Source organism: Mobula hypostoma, chromosome 8 (assembly GCF_963921235.1).
Source record: "Mobula hypostoma chromosome 8, sMobHyp1.1, whole genome shotgun sequence".
Classification (NCBI taxonomy): domain Eukaryota; kingdom Metazoa; phylum Chordata; class Chondrichthyes; order Myliobatiformes; family Myliobatidae; genus Mobula; species Mobula hypostoma.
Window position 1 is genome coordinate 29,684,675 of NC_086104.1, and position 17,531 is coordinate 29,702,205.

The 17,531-nt window shown below is 41.5% G+C and overlaps 1 protein-coding gene across 2 annotated transcripts in view; it reads left to right on the forward strand.

The window, feature by feature from the left end:
- LOC134350432 (lutropin-choriogonadotropic hormone receptor-like) overlaps window positions 1–17,531 on the forward strand; it is a 114,769-nt gene that overhangs the window by 73,510 nt on the left and 23,728 nt on the right. For both annotated transcript variants that reach the window (XM_063055620.1, XM_063055621.1), the window contains 2 exons: window positions 139–213; window positions 6,728–6,805. In XM_063055620.1, coding sequence (XP_062911690.1) covers window positions 139–213; window positions 6,728–6,805 — 153 coding nt within the window. The remainder of the gene's footprint in view (window positions 1–138; window positions 214–6,727; window positions 6,806–17,531) is intronic.

Consider the following 17,531-nt stretch of genomic DNA (forward strand, 5'->3'; position numbering starts at 1 on the left):
TACTACTAAATGTACCTGTTTGATGCTATAGTAGACTCATAAATTTGTTAAACTTCAACATAGTCACCTGCAAGTTAAAAAGAAATAATTGTCCTATTTGCTTGCTTAATGATCAATTCATAATTTTTTTTAAACCAGGAGCATTTGCAATACCGGGGTAGGATTCTTTCCTGATCTGACCCACATCCACTCTATTGCATCCAGTTTTATTCTGTAAGTATCCTTACAACCTTATCAGTATAATTGAAATAAATTTGATAGGGGAGGGGATGGAAAATGTGTTTGTTTTTATCATCCAGGTGAGAATGTAAAAAGCAACACACACAAAATGCTGGAGGAACTCAGCAAGCCAGGCAAAGAGTATATGGAAAAGAGTATATTTGATGTTTCGGGCCAAGACCCTCCATCAGGACTGTGAAAAAAAGATGAGGAGTCAAACTGAAAAAGTTGGGGGTGGGGGGGAAGGGGAGGGAGAAACACGAGGTGATAGGTGAAACCAGGAGGAGGGAAGGGGTAAAGTAAAAGAGCTGGGAAGTTGATTCGTGAAAGAGACACAGGGTTAGTGAACAGGGAATCTGATAGGAGAGGACAGAAGGCCATGGAAGAAAGGAAAGGGGGGGGGGGAGTGCCAGAGGGAGGTGATCCAAGCTACGTACCATATTGAAAATTGTTCCCCATGTCTGTGCAATTTCTGCACCATCTTTTTTCTGGCTGCCTTCAGTGAAATTGTCAAATTAAAAGCAAGTTTTGTGTTGAAAATACAAGACTACTGAAATTAAGCAGATTCATTTCACGAGCTTATCTCATAGTCAGAGAAAGTGGGCAGTATTAAGATCAAGATCCTAGTATCAAAAGAAGTATTGGAAAATAAATTAGTTGCAGTGGTTAGAGATTCCTCCATTAGTTCAGAGATCTCATGCGTTAAGTTGCTGATGGGAGAGACAGCCTGCTGTTTCTGCAAGTTACTTAAAATTCTGTCCTTGTATTCAGAAGGAATTGAGGATGATCAGGGAATTGTTAGTCTAAAATAAATCTAACGTACAAAAAGAAAACATATCACCATGTGTGAATCGTGAATGGAAGGATGATTTGAAATTGGCAGTTATAAACAATCACCATAGGTAAACTAGACCACGAAGTTTATCATTACCCAAGAAAAATGATGAAAGAAGCTCCAAAAATATCAGGAGACAATGGTAAGGTGAATCAAGCATCGAGTCAACACACTGTGAAGGCAAGGTAATGAAAGGAGGGAGAGTTATTTGTGGAGAAAACCAAGGTGGAAATGAGAATGTTTAAGAATTTGTCGCCAATCTCTAATTACCCTTAAACTGAATGTCAAGTCCATTTCAAAGCCAGGGTAAGATTGATGCAGTTCTGGTGTTAAATGTAGGCCAGACTAAGCAAACTATACTGCTGAATCAAACTGGCATACTTAAGAAAGATCCCAAGCATTCAAGAAACTTGGAGCAACATTTCAGATGCTTTAATAAATTAGATGTATTTTGCATCATAGTTTAACTAGTCTCCAAGGTTGGTCTCAGCCTGAAATATTGACTGCTTATTCATTTTTATAAATGCTACTTGACCTGCTGAGGTCCTCCAGCATTGTGTGTGTGTGTGTGTGTTACTCCATGGTTGTTGTTCATTTTGCTTTTCAAAGAAACTTGAACTGGTTTGAAGAATTAAAAGGAACCTCCCAGTCAAGGACTCAGAGAATCCAAGCAGTAAAGAATATTGCACCAGTTCTGGATGTAAGAAAATTAATTATTTAGGAGACTGATCTTCCCTTTTAATATCACTATACCATATGCACTCATTTACTTTCACCACATTGTTTTTGCTATCAATTGTCATTAATACCCATATTTTGCTAAACAGCAGAATCAGAATCATGTTTAATATCACTGGCATCACAGATTGCGGTGGAGGCCAAGTCTGTGCATATATTTAAGGCAGAAGTTGACTGTATCCTGATTGGTCAGGGCGTCAGAGGATATAGTGAGAAGGCAGATATTTGGGGTTGAGTAGGATCCAGGATCAGCCATGATGGAGCAGACTCGATGGGCTGAATGGCCTAATTCTGACCCTATGTCTTATGGTCTTGTGGTATAGGTGGTGAAATTTGTTAACTTTGTGGCTGCAGTACAATGCAAAACATGATAATATAGGGGAAAAACTGAATTACACACATATATCAAATGGTTAAATGAAATAAGTAGTGCAAAAACATAAATGAGCACACCTTCAGGGTACCAGCATTTCGTCACTCTGGGGATGTGCTAATTCTAGGCCGGTGCCCCTGACTGAAGCGACGCGGGAGAACACGGAACATCGGGAGCAGCAGGTTAGCTGCCGGGGGTTGTGTGCCCAGAGAGCTGCACTTATTTAGTGCGACCCTCTGGGCGAAGAGCAAGTCTGTGTCTTTACTGATGCTCTGCTGCACGCTTAAGTGCTCGGTGGAGGGTGCTGATGCTTTTGTGGAAGTGGGGATGGAGTCGTTGCTGCTGCTTTGTGTGAGAGGCCAAGTTGGGGTTGGGAGCCTTTGGGAATCTAATGTTCTAACTGTCATTCATTCGTTGGGGCACGCCTCTGTTTTTGTGGATGTCTGCAAAGAAAACGAATTTCAGGATGTTTATTGTATACATTCCTCTTATAAATGCACTTATTGAAACCTTGTGAAACCTAAATAAAAACAAAAGTAGTGAGGTAGTGTTCATGGTCCATTCAGAGTCAGATGGCAGAGGGAAAGAAGCTATTCCTAAGTCACTGAGGGTGTCCCTTCAGGTTTCTGTGCCTCCTTCCTGATCAAGGGGGCAGGTCCTAGATGGTGGGGTCCTTAATGATGGGTGCCACCTCTCCTTAAAGATGTCTTGAATACAACATGTCCAGTACCCATAATGGAGCTGACTAATTTTACCACTCTCTCCAGCTTACTTTGATCCTGTAGTTCTCTTCCCGCCCCCCCATACCAGACAACACAGCCAGTCAGAATGCTTTCCATGATACATCCATAGAAATTTGAGTGTTTGAGGTGACATTCCAAATCTTCTCAAACACCTAATGAAATACGGTCGTCCCTCGGTATCAGCGGGGGATTGGTTCTAAGATCTCCACGATGTTCAAGTCCCTTATATAAAATGGCGTAGTTTTTTCATATATCCTACTCCCATCCTCCCGTATACTTTAAATCATCTCTAGATTACTTATAATACCTAATACAACGTAAATGCTATGTAAAATAGTTGTTATACTGTATTGTTTAGGAAATAATGACAAGAAAAAAAAATTCTGTACATGTTCAGTGCAGACGCAACCATCGCAGTTCTTCTGGGAACACTGATGCTGCCTCGGCTGCCGATGCCAATTCTCCCGTGATCTTTAAGATCTTGAGGCTTTACATAGCTAGCAGCCGTCCCTTACTAGCCTTAAACTCCTTCCTCTCGCTCACAACACAAGAAGCGAACGAATGAGACGCAAGGCGAACAATGCTCAAACAACGAGTGCTGGAGAGAGACTGAGGATCTGTGAAATAGCGGGAGGCTACAGCAGGGTATGCCTACACATCACTTCGTTCGCGTGAATTCAGCGTAGTGCTCGGCGCATGGAAAATTCAAGTTTTGCTTTTTGGAACTTTCTGGAACTTTTTGTCAAATATTTTCAATCCACGGATGCGGAACCCGCGGGTACAGAGGGCCGACTGTATATCTTGCCTTCTAAAGAACTGCATTAATATACTGGGACCAGATTAGGTCCTCAGAGATATTAGCACCCAGGAACTTGAAATTGCTCACTCTCTCCACTTCTGCTCCCTCTATAATGTCTGAGCAAAGCAAAATCAAGAAGAGTTTTATAGAATGTCGCAACATCTTGGAAGGCAGATGATATGACCTTAATGTGCTCTGTAATCTTTAGAAAGGCACAACCTTAATGAAGTCCTGTTGTAATGTTCTGTCAATCCCATCTCCTAGCTTCTCGAATTTAGGTAGGGTGACCTTTAGAAAATTAGATCTCAAGTTTTTTTTTCACAGCAGTTTGAACATTCACAAGTAGTACTGCAACCGGAACATTTGCTACTGGGTGTTCTATTACTGATGGAGGCTGCTGCATAGTCCTTGATGCCCTACAAAGGCAAGAAACTTCCTTAGAACTTTCTTAACTGGTGCACAGTTATGGCTACAGGATTCTTCCATTCTTGTAAGCGAATTATCCAGGTTTCTTTTTCTGGGAAATAATTCAGTGCAAAGAATTACTTTATTTTCGTCAAAGCAGCTGCGCGGATTGACTCTGTGGTTAAGAAGGCATACGGTGTATTGGCCTTCATCAATCGTGGAATTGAATTTAGGAGCCGAGAGGTAATGTTGCAGCTATATAGGACCCTGGTCAGACCCCACTTGGAGTACTGTGCTCAGTTCTGGTCGCCTCACTACAGGAAGGATGTGGAAGCCATAGAAAGGGTGCAGAGGAGATTTACAAGGATGTTGCCTGGATTGGGGGGGCATGCCTTCTGAAGGCAGGTTGAGTGAACTCGGCCTTTTCTCCTTGGAGCGAAGGAGGATGAGAGGTGACCTGATAGAAGTGTATAAGATGATGAGAGGCATTGATCATGTGGATAGTCAGAGGCTTTATCCCAGGGCTGAAGTGGCTGCCACAAGAGGACACAGGTTTAAGGTGCTTGGGAGTAGGTACAGAGGAGATGTCAGGGGTAAGTTTTTTACGCAGAGAGTGGTGAGTGTGTAGAATAGGCTGCCAGCAATGGTGGTGGAGGTGGATATGGTAGGGTCTTTTAAGAGGCTCCTGGATAAGTACATGGAGCTTAGAAAAATAGAGGGGTATGGGTAACCCTAGTAATTTCTAAGGTAGGGACATGTTTGGCACAGCTTTGTGGGCTGATGGGCCTGTATTGTGCTGTAGGTTTTCTATGTTTCTATGTTATATATACCCTATGTCTTGTGAAGTCTTTAAAACCATGGAAGTGAACAAGATCTTTGGACAGAAGCCTCTCAATGGGCCTCTAAATTTATTCCTTCCTCAATTCCTAAATCTTTCCTTTGAGGCAGAACTACCTGCTTTGGTGCTGGGAATAGATGGAGTTAAAAGGCAGAGGGTTGTGTGAGCATCTGCTTTCAGGAGTTGCATTAAAGAGCGAAAGGAGAACTAAGTGTTGGGATGTTGCTTGGAAGACCCGAGAGCACTGTATTCATGCCAATATATTGGACAAAATGGTGCAATTACAAATAGCAATTGAAGTGACATATGGTAAGGTTAATGAATTTCATCAAGTTATTGAATTAAATTTGTTAAGTATCATGAAGGTCAAAGAGTTCCTGCAGGTCTGTACCACAGGAGACAAATTGATCTCACAGGAATCTCACAGACCTTGGTATAAGCACCAGTCTACAAGCCCTCAAGGACTTGTGTGCAGAAAGGTGCTGGGAAAAGGTCAGCAATATCATGAAGGATCCTACTCAGCCTGCTCATGGACTGTTTGTCCTACTCCCGTTCGGAAGGAGGATGTGTCACATCCATGCCAGGACCACCAGATTCAAAAGCAGTTACTACTCCCAAGCCATCAGGATGATCAACACCTCTGCCCATCAACCTGCCCCACCACCACTACATTCATATCACTGTATGACATACGATCAGTCTTTGTATACAAGTTATTTGTACATTGTTTTATAGGATCTCTGTTACATTTATATTTACTGTATTTATTTTTCCCTTTTGTACTAAAGAATGATGAACAATTTGAAATCCTGAAAAACCAAAGGACAAAACTATATATTAAATGGCATGCATGTTAAATATCACGTATGGCAACTAATATACAATTTTAATTCAAATATTTTGCAAATTTCATCAGTCAACTGATGACAAAGGGACCCAACGGTTGTGAAAGCTGCTGGGGAAGGAAGCTGAACCAGAGTTCCCATTACAAAATGCTTAGAGAATGAATCATATAGTCAAAAAATCAGTTTGCTAATAAAAACATCAATATGTGGATTTTAAAATAAAACTTCCATTAACAAAGTAAAGGCACTCAGGCAGCATATTTGACTTCAGAAATGTCAAATTCGAGGAAACATGTCTGCATCCACTATTGGGTTGATAGAAAATAATTGAAATATTTGAGGAAAGGAAATAAGGCAACAGAATGTACTATTGTTAGCAGTTAAATCAGAAGGCTTCTAAGAAGCTATGAAATACTTGCCTATGTTGTCTGAGGCACAGAATGCAAAAATAGGGAGGCTGTGCTATGACTAAGTGAAATATTTGTGTGACATTGAGTCACTATCTCACATAAAAAATGTGATAGCATTAGAGAGGTTGCAGACGAGACTTAAAGATGTTGCCAGGGCTGGCAAATTTTAGGGAAGCAAAGGCTGAAAGGGATTTAATTGAGTTGTTCAGGAAGAATTTATTTACTTTGGCAGCGAGGGGTCATATCTCCAAGAATACACATTTTTTGCTTGATGTTCAGATTTCCTTGTAAAATTAGCACAAGAACATCCATTCCTACCTTTGTGACATTGGTGAAAATCTGCTCCAACTAGATTCAGACAGGAGTGGAAAATGAAAAAAAAATCATACCAGCAGATATTAGAGGTTGCATTCTTTTAAGTGATAATTTATACATTCATCTATAAATATTAATCCTGACATTCACAAATTAATAAGACATTGTAGATTGGTGTCCTTCACTCTCCTTTTCATTTATTTTCAGGGAAATATGTGACAACTTACATCTTTTATCAATCCCAGAAAATGCATTTCAAGGAATGAACAATGAATCCTTGACACTGTAAGTATAACTTTTCCACCTTGCATGTGGACCTTGACAATATCATTGACAATAAGTTGAAGTTTAAATTGCATGATGCAATGTTATGTTTATGTGTCTTGTTAGAGAGTTGAGGTTGGGAATTTGACCTTGTGATATTTCATTTACAAAGGGGTAGGCTAATTAAATAATGAAGAAATGGAAATGTTAATATTTTCCAGTGTTGAAGTAAAGTACAATTACAATCTGCCTCTTCAATATCATACTACTCATAGAAACTGAATTCAATAAATACTGAAACAGATCAGTAGATTCATTAAGAAAAATTATGCTCTTATTTTCAAAATTCTGAAACAATTCCCTTTAGATTGGGACAACAAAGATTGTGGATTCAAACATGACTATTACAAGAAATGCTACCATCATTTTTCAAAGACTTGCCTCTATAACTTTGACCTTTTGCAGTTGTTTCCTCGTCAACACTGATCTGATTCCACAACCTATGGGCTCACTTTCAAGGACTCTATATGTTCTCAGTGGTACTTACTTAATTAATCATTATTATTTGTATTTGCATAGTTTGTCATCTTTTAGGGATTGGTTGTTTGTCAGTCTTTGTGTGGAGCTATTTTTTGTTCTGCGAATACCCACAAGAAAATGAATCTGAGGGTAATATGTGGTTACAGATGTTCTTTGATAATAAATTTACTGTGAACTTTATAACCGGAATCAAATGAGCTTCTTTGGAGTATTCCTTCCAGTCAGGTCCTCACCTTAATATTTGCCACTTTTGAAATGTGAACTTAAATTACATTAATATTTTTCTTTTTCAGCATGAAATTATCCTGCCTTTCAATAATATCACTTGTAGTCATTGAATTCAGTACCTTTTGAGATTGAGGTCCATTTATCAACATTATGAATTTGTTTACAAAATTTCCTAACAATTGCCTTGGGCACAGATTGATATACTGGAGCAAACGTTTTTCACTGTCTTTGCCTTTAGATTTTCCTGAGTTTAATACTTGTTTAATTCAATTGTCTAACAACCTGATGTGTCTGCCATGCACTGACATGTCACCCTCTTGCTTCTCAATCAGGTTTTGGGTTCAAATCCCAAGACTGGAATGCAAAGTCTAGACTGAACACTGCAACATTGAGGAAGAATTATGCTGTTCATTCTGCCTGCACAATTTCCTCTCTAGCCTCCCACAAAGTCTGAAGATGCACTTTGCCCAACTCTGGATTTATCTACCTTAATATTCTGCAAGGCCGCAAATACCCCCTCCTCTTTGGTGATGTGATTGGTCCTCCAAAACATCCCAATTTGTTTCCCTTATCTCTTGGGCAACCATGATTTTCTCCTCCACAAAAACCAAAGATAAATATTTATTAAAACCTTCACCCATCCCCTGCAGCTCAAGACATGGGCAGCCCTACAGATCTCCAAGGGGACCAATTCTCCATTGCCACCTTTGTTTTGCACTCCTAATATTATTGTGGAACCTACATCCACACACAAAATACTGGAGGGACTTAGTGAGTCAGGCAGCATCTAATGAGGAGAATCAGTAGTTGATGTTTCTGGCTGAAACCCTTCATGGGACTGCCATGCATACCTGCTGAAGTTCCCACTGACTACGTGGGGGTGGTCTATAATCGAGCCACATGAGAGTAACCATCTTTGTTTCTATGTGCAACCCACATGGCCCCACTGGAAAAATCCCCCAAGAATGTCATCTCCAAGTTGTGGTGTTACACCTTCACATCAAAAAGGCAATGCCCCTCATCAAGTACACAACAAAGTCAGCACATGCTGGAAACCCAAAGCAACACACACAAAATACTGGAGGAACTCAGGGGTCAGCAGCATCCATGAAAATGAACAAACAGTCGACATTTCAGAGACCCTTCTTCCGGGCTAAATATGAAGGAGGAAGATGCCAGAGTAAGAATGTGGAAGGAAGGGAAGGAGTACAAGCTAAGAGATAGCTGAAACCGAATGGGTTGGAAAGATAAAGGACTGGAGAAGAAGGAATCTGATAGGGGAGGAGAATGGGCCATATGAGAAAGAGAAATAGGCTTGGCACTGGGGGAGGTAATAGGTAGGTAAGAAGAAACGAGAGGACTGAAGGGGGAATGGAAGAGGAGGGGAGGGAAGGGAAGAGATGTTTTCTTAAACCGGAAGGAGAAGTCGATAGTCATGGCATCAGATTGGAGACCTCCCAGATAGAGTACAAGGTGTTGCTCCTCCACTCTGAGGGGGGCCTCATTTTGGCACAGGAGGAGGCCTTGGACCGACATGTTGGAATGGGAATAAGAACTTAAGTGTTTGGCCATTAGGAAGCTCCATTTTTAGTCGATGGAGTAGAGTGCTCAGTGAAGCGGTTCTTCCCTCCAATTTTCAACAGGCCTCACCGATGTAGAGGAGGCTGCATCGGGAGCACTAGGCACAATAGACGAAACAAACAGGCTCGCAGGTGAAGTGTTGCCTCACCTGGGAGGACTGTTTGGGCTCTGAATGGGGGTGAGTGAGGAGGGGAATGGGTGTGTATAGCACTTAGGCCACTTGCAGGGGATAAGGTCCAGGAAGGCGAATAGCAGGGAGGGATGAATGGACAAGGGAATCATCGAGGGAGTGATCCCTGCATTGGGGGGGGGGGGGCGAGAGAGGGAAGAGCCAAAGATATATTTAGGGTAGGATCCCTTTGGCGATGGCAGAAGGTGGAGGATAATATGTTGAATGCTCATGGGGTGCTCTGTTAAGGCAGTAGGAAGGTGGATGAGCACAGATGTTCATGAAATGGAGGAGATGACAACTCATCCTTTTTGAGATATGGGGCCCAAAACTGTTGACGATACTCCAAGTGCGGCCTGACTAGTATCTTATAAAGGCTCAGCATTATCTCCTTGCTTTTATATTCTATTCCCCTTGAAATAAATGCCAACATTGTATTTGCCTTCTTTACCACAGACTTATCCCATAAGTGAACCTTTTGGGAGTCTTGCACAAGGATTCCCAAGTCCCTTTGCACCTCTGATGTTTGAACCTTCTCCCCATTTAGATAATAGTCTGCACTATTGTTCCTTTCACCGAAATGCATTATCATACATTTCCCAACACTATTCCATTTGATCAGGGAGGCTTTGAGGTAGACTGTGAGGTTCCCTGACTTCCCATATTCTACAGGAGTACTCTACTGTCTTAACTACCATCCTGGCTATACTGAATCAAGTACTAACTATAAACAGCAAAAATAAAACTTTACTTCTTCTTACCTTTGCCCCCTCACTGAAGTCTCAACTCCTCACATCTCACAAATTCTACTCCAAAAGGCCACTACTTAATCTTACTTTTTTTTAATTGCATAAGCTATCTTGCAATTAAAGTTCCTGCTCTCACTCTAAGCAAACCACCTAGGCCTCCTACTCCCCATCATCACATTGGAACTTCTTGAAGCCTTCTGTACTACACTCATTCACTGTTGCAATAGCTGCTCTGCTTGAAGCATCCTTCTTTCTATTGGCTGCTGTGAATTAGTTAATTAGCCAATGACCTATTAGCTAACATTTAGGTGACTTACCTTTTTTGAGGACCTGTAAAGTGAACTCACCTGTAGGCACTGAGACTCAATCTCTTTTGAGCTCATCTGCTCTCTCTAAGTCCCAAATGCTGTAAAGTAAATCTCACCTTCAAGCACCAAGACTCACACCCTTAAACTCTTGCTCCAGGTCCTGAGTAATTTATGCATTTATTTTATTGCAAACTATTTCTCAATCTCTGGTCTCACTGGGTATTTGAAAATTGTTTAAAAACAAATACCAAAAAAAAACTAGCTGTAAATAATGAAACAGTGCAGCTTTTGCCATGAGGCAGAGCAAAGCAGAATGGACAGAATGACTAAAAAGATTCAGGGAGAAGGTATGATATTAAGCAGGGTGAATGACTCAGGTTGCCCCTTACAAGTGAGATATTGTTAGCATTTTAAGAATGTAAATGAAACATGGTCCACCTTCACATCAATCCATCCTCATACATTTGATTAATTAGCGTTTAATTTAACTTAGTTGTGGCTTATTGGTTTAAGGATACAGAATTTGAATTTAATCAGTATCACGTTATTTCTTGGTAAGCAATCTAGTACCTAAAGGGTGACTCAGGATGTGGTTCTTCAAGGTTGTCATAGCCGGTGGTTGTAGTGGGAATTAGTTCTCACTACCAATTAAATGCTCCCAGTGGCGTGCGCCTCAAATAGCCTCTGACAACCAAGTCCACTTCCTGGCCTTCATGTGTGGCTTAGCTGCTAAGCCCGGCAGAACTGTTTCTACTGACAAGAGAAGGAGCAAAGGCAGGTTACTGGTGCCGTAAAACTAGTCGCTTCAGGCATATGGGGCTCATCAGCTATGGTTGGCAGCTCAATTAGGAGAATTAAAACTCTGATCTCAAACCTCCGCTGCTTTGTGGCTACACCTACTCATGGGGGAGTCTTCGAGAGGAAACCTCAAGGAAAAGTACAGAGCTGGACCCCCAAGGCAGTCCTACGTTGCTGACTGGCAACTCCTGCAATGCCACTGGAGCCAAGCTGTATCAATCTCCGCTGTTCTTTTGGATTCATCTGCTGTGTGGAGGGGGGAGGGCCTGCTACCTGAGCAACAGCTTGCTCTCCACATCGTACTACCCTGGCTGGCATACTGCCTTGCGTATCGCGTAGGCCCCGGGAACGCATCATCCATGGTCAGTCCTGGTCAACGGAGAGCCCCTGGAACTCAGGAAGTGCAATGTACGAAATATGATACATTATCAATGTGTCTTTACATAATGCTTTTTTATTTTAAAGTTGTATGAATCAATAATCTTGCCAAGTGCTACCACTGGCCTTGAAGTGTTTGGATGGGAGTGATATTTATAAAACACCAACAAATTTCAATGCATCAGATGGAAAATGCCTGATTTATTTCCGTCATTTTCCCCATGTGATAAGTAGCTATTTGTGAAGTCAGTCAGATGCAAGTGAAGCATGTGCAAGATCTGACATTCTCCAAGTGTGATGGGGATGCCAAACACAAGGCTGAACTATTGTGATGATGTCACTGATGGCAGCACCATCAAGGGCATACTGTATTAGATTAGATTAGATTATGAGGACACTCAGTCCTCATTTATTGTCATTTAGAAATGCATGCATTAAGAAATGATACAACGTTCCTCCAGTATGATATCACAGAAACACAAGACAGACCAAGACTAAAACTGACAAAAACTACATAATTATAAAATATAGTTACAACAGTGCAAAGCAATACCTTAATTTGATAAAGAGCAGACCATGGGCACGGTAAAAAAAAAAGTCTCAAAGTCCTGTTAGCCCCATCATCTCACACAGATGGTAGAAGGGAGAAACTCTCCCTGCCATGAATCTCCAGCGCTGCCAACTTGCCGATGCAGCACCCTGGAAGCACCCGACCACCCGACCACAGCCGACTCTGAGTCTGTCCGAAAACTTCGAGCCTCCGGTACCAAGCACCATCTCTGCCGAGTGCTTCGACCCCACCCCAGCCGCCGAGCAACAAGCAAATCCCCTCCGGAGATTCTGGATCACACAGTAGCAGCGGCAGCGAAACAGGCATTTCAGGAGTTTCACCAGATGTTCCTCAGTGCTTCTCACGTCTGCCTCCATCAAATCAGGATTGTGCACGGCATCCTACTTGACAAATAACAGATATTCATCACCAGAGTGGCCGCTGCGTGCTGCGTCGCGCCACCATCTTCTATATACAGAAAGGTGCTGGAAAAGGGCCAGTAACATCATGAAGTATCCCATCCACCCTGCTCATGGGTTGTTTATCCCACTCCCATCAGGGAGGAGGCTACATAGCATCCATACCAGGACTACTAGATACAAAAACAGTTACATTCCCTGAAGAGTAGGGCTGATCAACACCTCCACCCACTAACCCAGCCCTCCACATCCCCAACTACCACTACTTTATTATTTCCTTCAGGCACCTTATGTATAGCCACTCCTGTGCCTAACATCACTTTATGGACGTGCAATCAATCTATGTCAATAAGTTGTCTTATGTATTTATATTTATTACTTTTTAATTATTGTGTTATTTGTATTATTGTGTTTTTTATGCTGCTTCAGATCTGGACTAATAATTATTTCATTCTCCTTTATACCGTTTGTACTTGTGTACTGGAAATGACATTAAACAATCTTGAATCTTAAATAAAACAAATTTTAACAAAACTTGAAAGCTCAGTGCAATGTTGATGTTTGTTAAGAGGAACTAGATTAAAAGTTAACCTTCAGAGAATGTTTCAAGCTATGGGAAAGCTGTTATGTGTGCGCAGTACAGTGATTGGTGCATTGATGTAAGTGGAATGAATTTCAAAGGGAGGATGACCATGCCACCGTGACCCCTGGCCATTCACACCTGCCTCATGGCACGAACGGAAGGTGCTTGTGCCCCTCTTGTGGAAGTACATAACTGGATCCACAACCTATGTCGGTGTGCTTAGAAGATTCTGTGAGAAATTAGAAGGTTTGAACATGGAGGAACCATCATGAACTCCCATATTACCTGATGATCCTATGATTTCAATCTCTGAAGCTGATGTGCAGGCTGCCTTCAGGAGCATGAACCCACAGAAAGCATCTGCACTGGCAGGGTACCTGGCTACCTACTAAAGACCTGTGCTGACCAAGTGGCTGGTGTGTCCACTGAGATCTTTAATCTCTCACTTTGGCAGTGTGAGGTACCCACCTGCTTCAAGCAGGGTTTAGTTACACCGGTGCATGAAGAAGAGCATGGTGATCTGCCTCAATGACTATCACCCAGTTGCATTTACATCCACAGTGATGAAGTGTTTTGAGAGGTTGTTGATGAAACGTATATGCTCCTGCATGAGAGGTGAAATGGATTCGCTCCAATTTGCCAACCGGAGCAACAAATTCACAGCAGTTGCCTTGTCTTCACTCAAACCTGGAATATCTGGACAGCAAAGATGCATACATCAGGATGCTCTTTATTGACTACATCTCAGCATTTGATACCGTCTTCCCCTCAATATCTCCTTCTGCAATTGGACCCTGAATTTCCTCACTTGCAGACCCCAGACAGTTCAAATTAGCAACAACATTTCCTCTACAATCTCCATCAGCACAGGTGCCCTACAAGGCTGTGTGCTTAGTCCCCTGTTCTACTGACTTTACACTTATAACTGTGTGGCTAAGTACAACCCCACTGCCAAATTCAAGTTTGCTGATGGCACCATGGTGACTGGCCGAATCAAAAGACGGTGATGAATCACCATATAGAAGGGAGATTGAAAACCTGGCAGAGTGGTGTCATAACAACAACCTCTCACTCAATATCAACAAGACCGAGGAACTGATTATAGACATCAGGAGAGGGAATCCAGAGGTCCTTGAGCCAGTCCTCACTGGAGGATCAGAGATGAAAACGGTTAGCAACTTTAAATTCCTGATTTCAGAGGACCTGTCCTGGACCCAGCACAAAAGTACAATCATGAAGAGAGCACTGTAGCACCTCTACTTTCTTAGCAGTTTGTGAAATTCAGGATGGCATCTAAAACACTGACAAACTTCTGTAGATGTGGAATGAACAGTATATTGACTGGCTGCATCACAGCCTGGTATGGAAACACCAATATCTTTGAACAGAAAATCATGCAAAAGTAGTGGATTCCGCCCAGTACATCATGAGTAAAGCCCTCCTAACCATTGAGCACACCTACACGAAACTCTGTTGTAGGAAAGCAGCATCCATCATCATGATCTCCACCCCCCCCCCAGGTCACGCTCTCTTCTCACTGCTGCCATCAGGTAGAAGGTAGAAGATCCTCAAGGCTCACAGGACCAGGTTCAAGAACAGTTACTACCCCTCAACGGTCAGGCTCTTGAATAAAAGGGGATAATAACACTAATCTTCATTTGCTCCATCATTAAAATATTCCCACAACCAATGATCTTACTTTCAAGGACTCTTTAACACATTGTCTCATGTTATTTATATAGTTTGTTATACAGTTCATTGTCTTTTGCACATTGGTTAGTTGTCCATCTTGCTGTGTGCAGTTCTTCATTGATTCTATTGTGTTTCTTTGTATTTACTATGAATGCTCGCAAGATAATAAATCTTAGGGTATTATATATTGACATATGTATAACCTGATAATAAATTTCACTTGAACTTTGAAAGCAGCTATCCAATCTGGGTACTCTCTTTTCTCCCCTCTCCCATCAAGTAGAAGATATAATAGCCAGAAAGCATATACCACCAAGATAAAGGACAGCTTCTACCCCACTTTTATAAGATTATTGAATGCTTCCATAGTATTATAAAATGGGAACTTGACCTTAAAATCTACCTCATTATGATCTTGCACCTTATTGTCTACCTATAGCCATTGCATTTTATTCTGCATTCTGTTATTGTTTTACCTTGCCCACCTCAAAGCACTGTGTAATGATTTGATCTGTACAAACAGTATGCAACATAAACTTTTCACTGTATTTTGGTGCATGTGAGAATAATAAACCAATTCCAATTGACTAGAGGAGGCCATTTGGTTCACTAGGTCCATGCCAACTCACAAGTGATTAATTCTATTGGTCCAGTTTCCCCACTCCTTTCTCCCGCTGCATTCCTGCATGTTACTTTCTTTCACATAAGTTTATCAGTTCCTCTTTGATTTTTCTTTTTGCCATTAACCTACTCTGAATCCCACTATGGCTGGTTAACCTATCAGCACATCTTTGGTTCATGTGAGGAAACTGCAGCATCTAGTAGAAACCCGTGCATTCACAGAGAGAACATGCATGGATAGATTGAACCTGGGCTTATACAGCTATGAGACATCAACACCAGCTGCTGTGTCACCATTCTGAAATGCATGCCTTCACATAGAGACAGGCAAACTTTGCATGGACAGTTTGATAGTGGGCCCCTGCAGTGTGATGAAGTCCTGATAAAGGGTCTCAGCCCGAAACGTCAACTATTTACTCTTTTCCATCGATGCTGCCTGGCCTGCTGAGTTCCTCCGGCATTTTGTGTGTGATGCTGAGCAGCATTAAATCCTGTGCCAGCATACTGACATACTCAGGGGGAGGTCTCCTTTCTTTGAACAGGGAGTATTGGTGAGTGCCTTTCAGCTGTGAGGTGAAGCATGGCCTGGCTCAGGTACTGCCACCATCTCAAATAATTTGGAGGCTGAGAAGCAGCGAGTAACAGCAAGGCAGGTTCAAGTGTGAACCTTAAGCAAGGTCACTCTTGTTAGTGAGCACAGGGTTCAGAATCAGCTGTTGGCTTCAAGGCCTTTAGCAGCAGACTGCTGTACCTGAGTAAAACGTGATCTTTTAAATCACATTGCCGCATAGCCAACAAATGGTTATCTCCTGAATGACTAATGATTGGTGTGGTTTGGAGCCTATTGACCTAATTTCCCCCTGCAACCGTCCAAATGAACATTGTACAAATAAATGTGCCTTGTCCCCTATTTCTGCATGTCATTTTAGAGTAGGAATTGGCTGGATGAAAATCCAGAGCGACATGATTCCTCATGAAAAATAATCTTACTGTGTTCCACTGCAAAATCACCAATTTTCCAGTCTATAATATCAAAAATATTAATGCTTTGGAATTTTTTAGAGAATACTTATTTAGTGTCACCTGTGTCCGATGCATGAAAAATGAATAATGCAAAGAAATGAGTTAAATTACCAAGTTTCATTAAGCTGGAGCCTGGCTTGTGTATATATCCTTCCATTAATCACAGAAGGGCTGGGGTAAAGGAATGATTAATTTGACAGAACTCCATAGGGTTTGCATTGTAGTAAAGAAGAGTTGCTAACAGTTACAAGGGATGGAAGATTTCACACAACTGCCTTGGGATTTTCCAGCTCATAGGGCTTGGGACACAGGCTAATGAAACTCACATCCCAAAAGATGCAGGCTGGCACATGGACTGGCTACTGTAACTAGGTTATTTTTCTGCTACTTAAAGGAGAAGAGGGTATAATAAGCCTTCAAAGTACCCAAAACCTATTAGCCAGGTACCAGAAAACACCTAATTTATATCATTATCGATACTGCATCATTTCGAATACTGATAAATGACACACCTGTTAATTGTTAGTGTGGCAGCTTGTTGCTGTTCCTTTGAACAGTAGACAATTTGAAGGCAAGAGGGACCCACAATCAAGAGGCAAGACTACTATGTTTTCCTAAGTATTTGGCAAGATTACAAATGAAGACTGACTTTTCATGTGTTTTGTGCTCTCTTCATTTTTCTCCCAGATGTTAATAGCAAGAAAAAAATATGGAAAAAGCTTTTAAATCAACAATAAAAAATCTCTGACAATTCTTAACTATTTTCCACTGAACTTCGTTGTGTTTATATTTTCTGCCTTGTGTTCAGAATTCTTCAGTGACATTCCAGGTACAATAAGGGAAGTCACTCATATAGGTAAACAACTCTGAGACTTCAAGAAAAAATCTGTGTCTTTGGAAATTGAGTGCAAGCTGTTAGTCAAGTGCTTCCGTAGATTAGTTTACATGTCCACATTAGTATTAATCCATTAACAATGGCTGGTTTGTTTCTTGGTTTGTCAGGCTCATCTATACAGTACTGTTTTCCAATAACTAGTACTACTAATATCATAGTTTCTCATGACATAGATTGAGGCTGCTTAAAGCTTCAAATCTAGATTGACTGTTA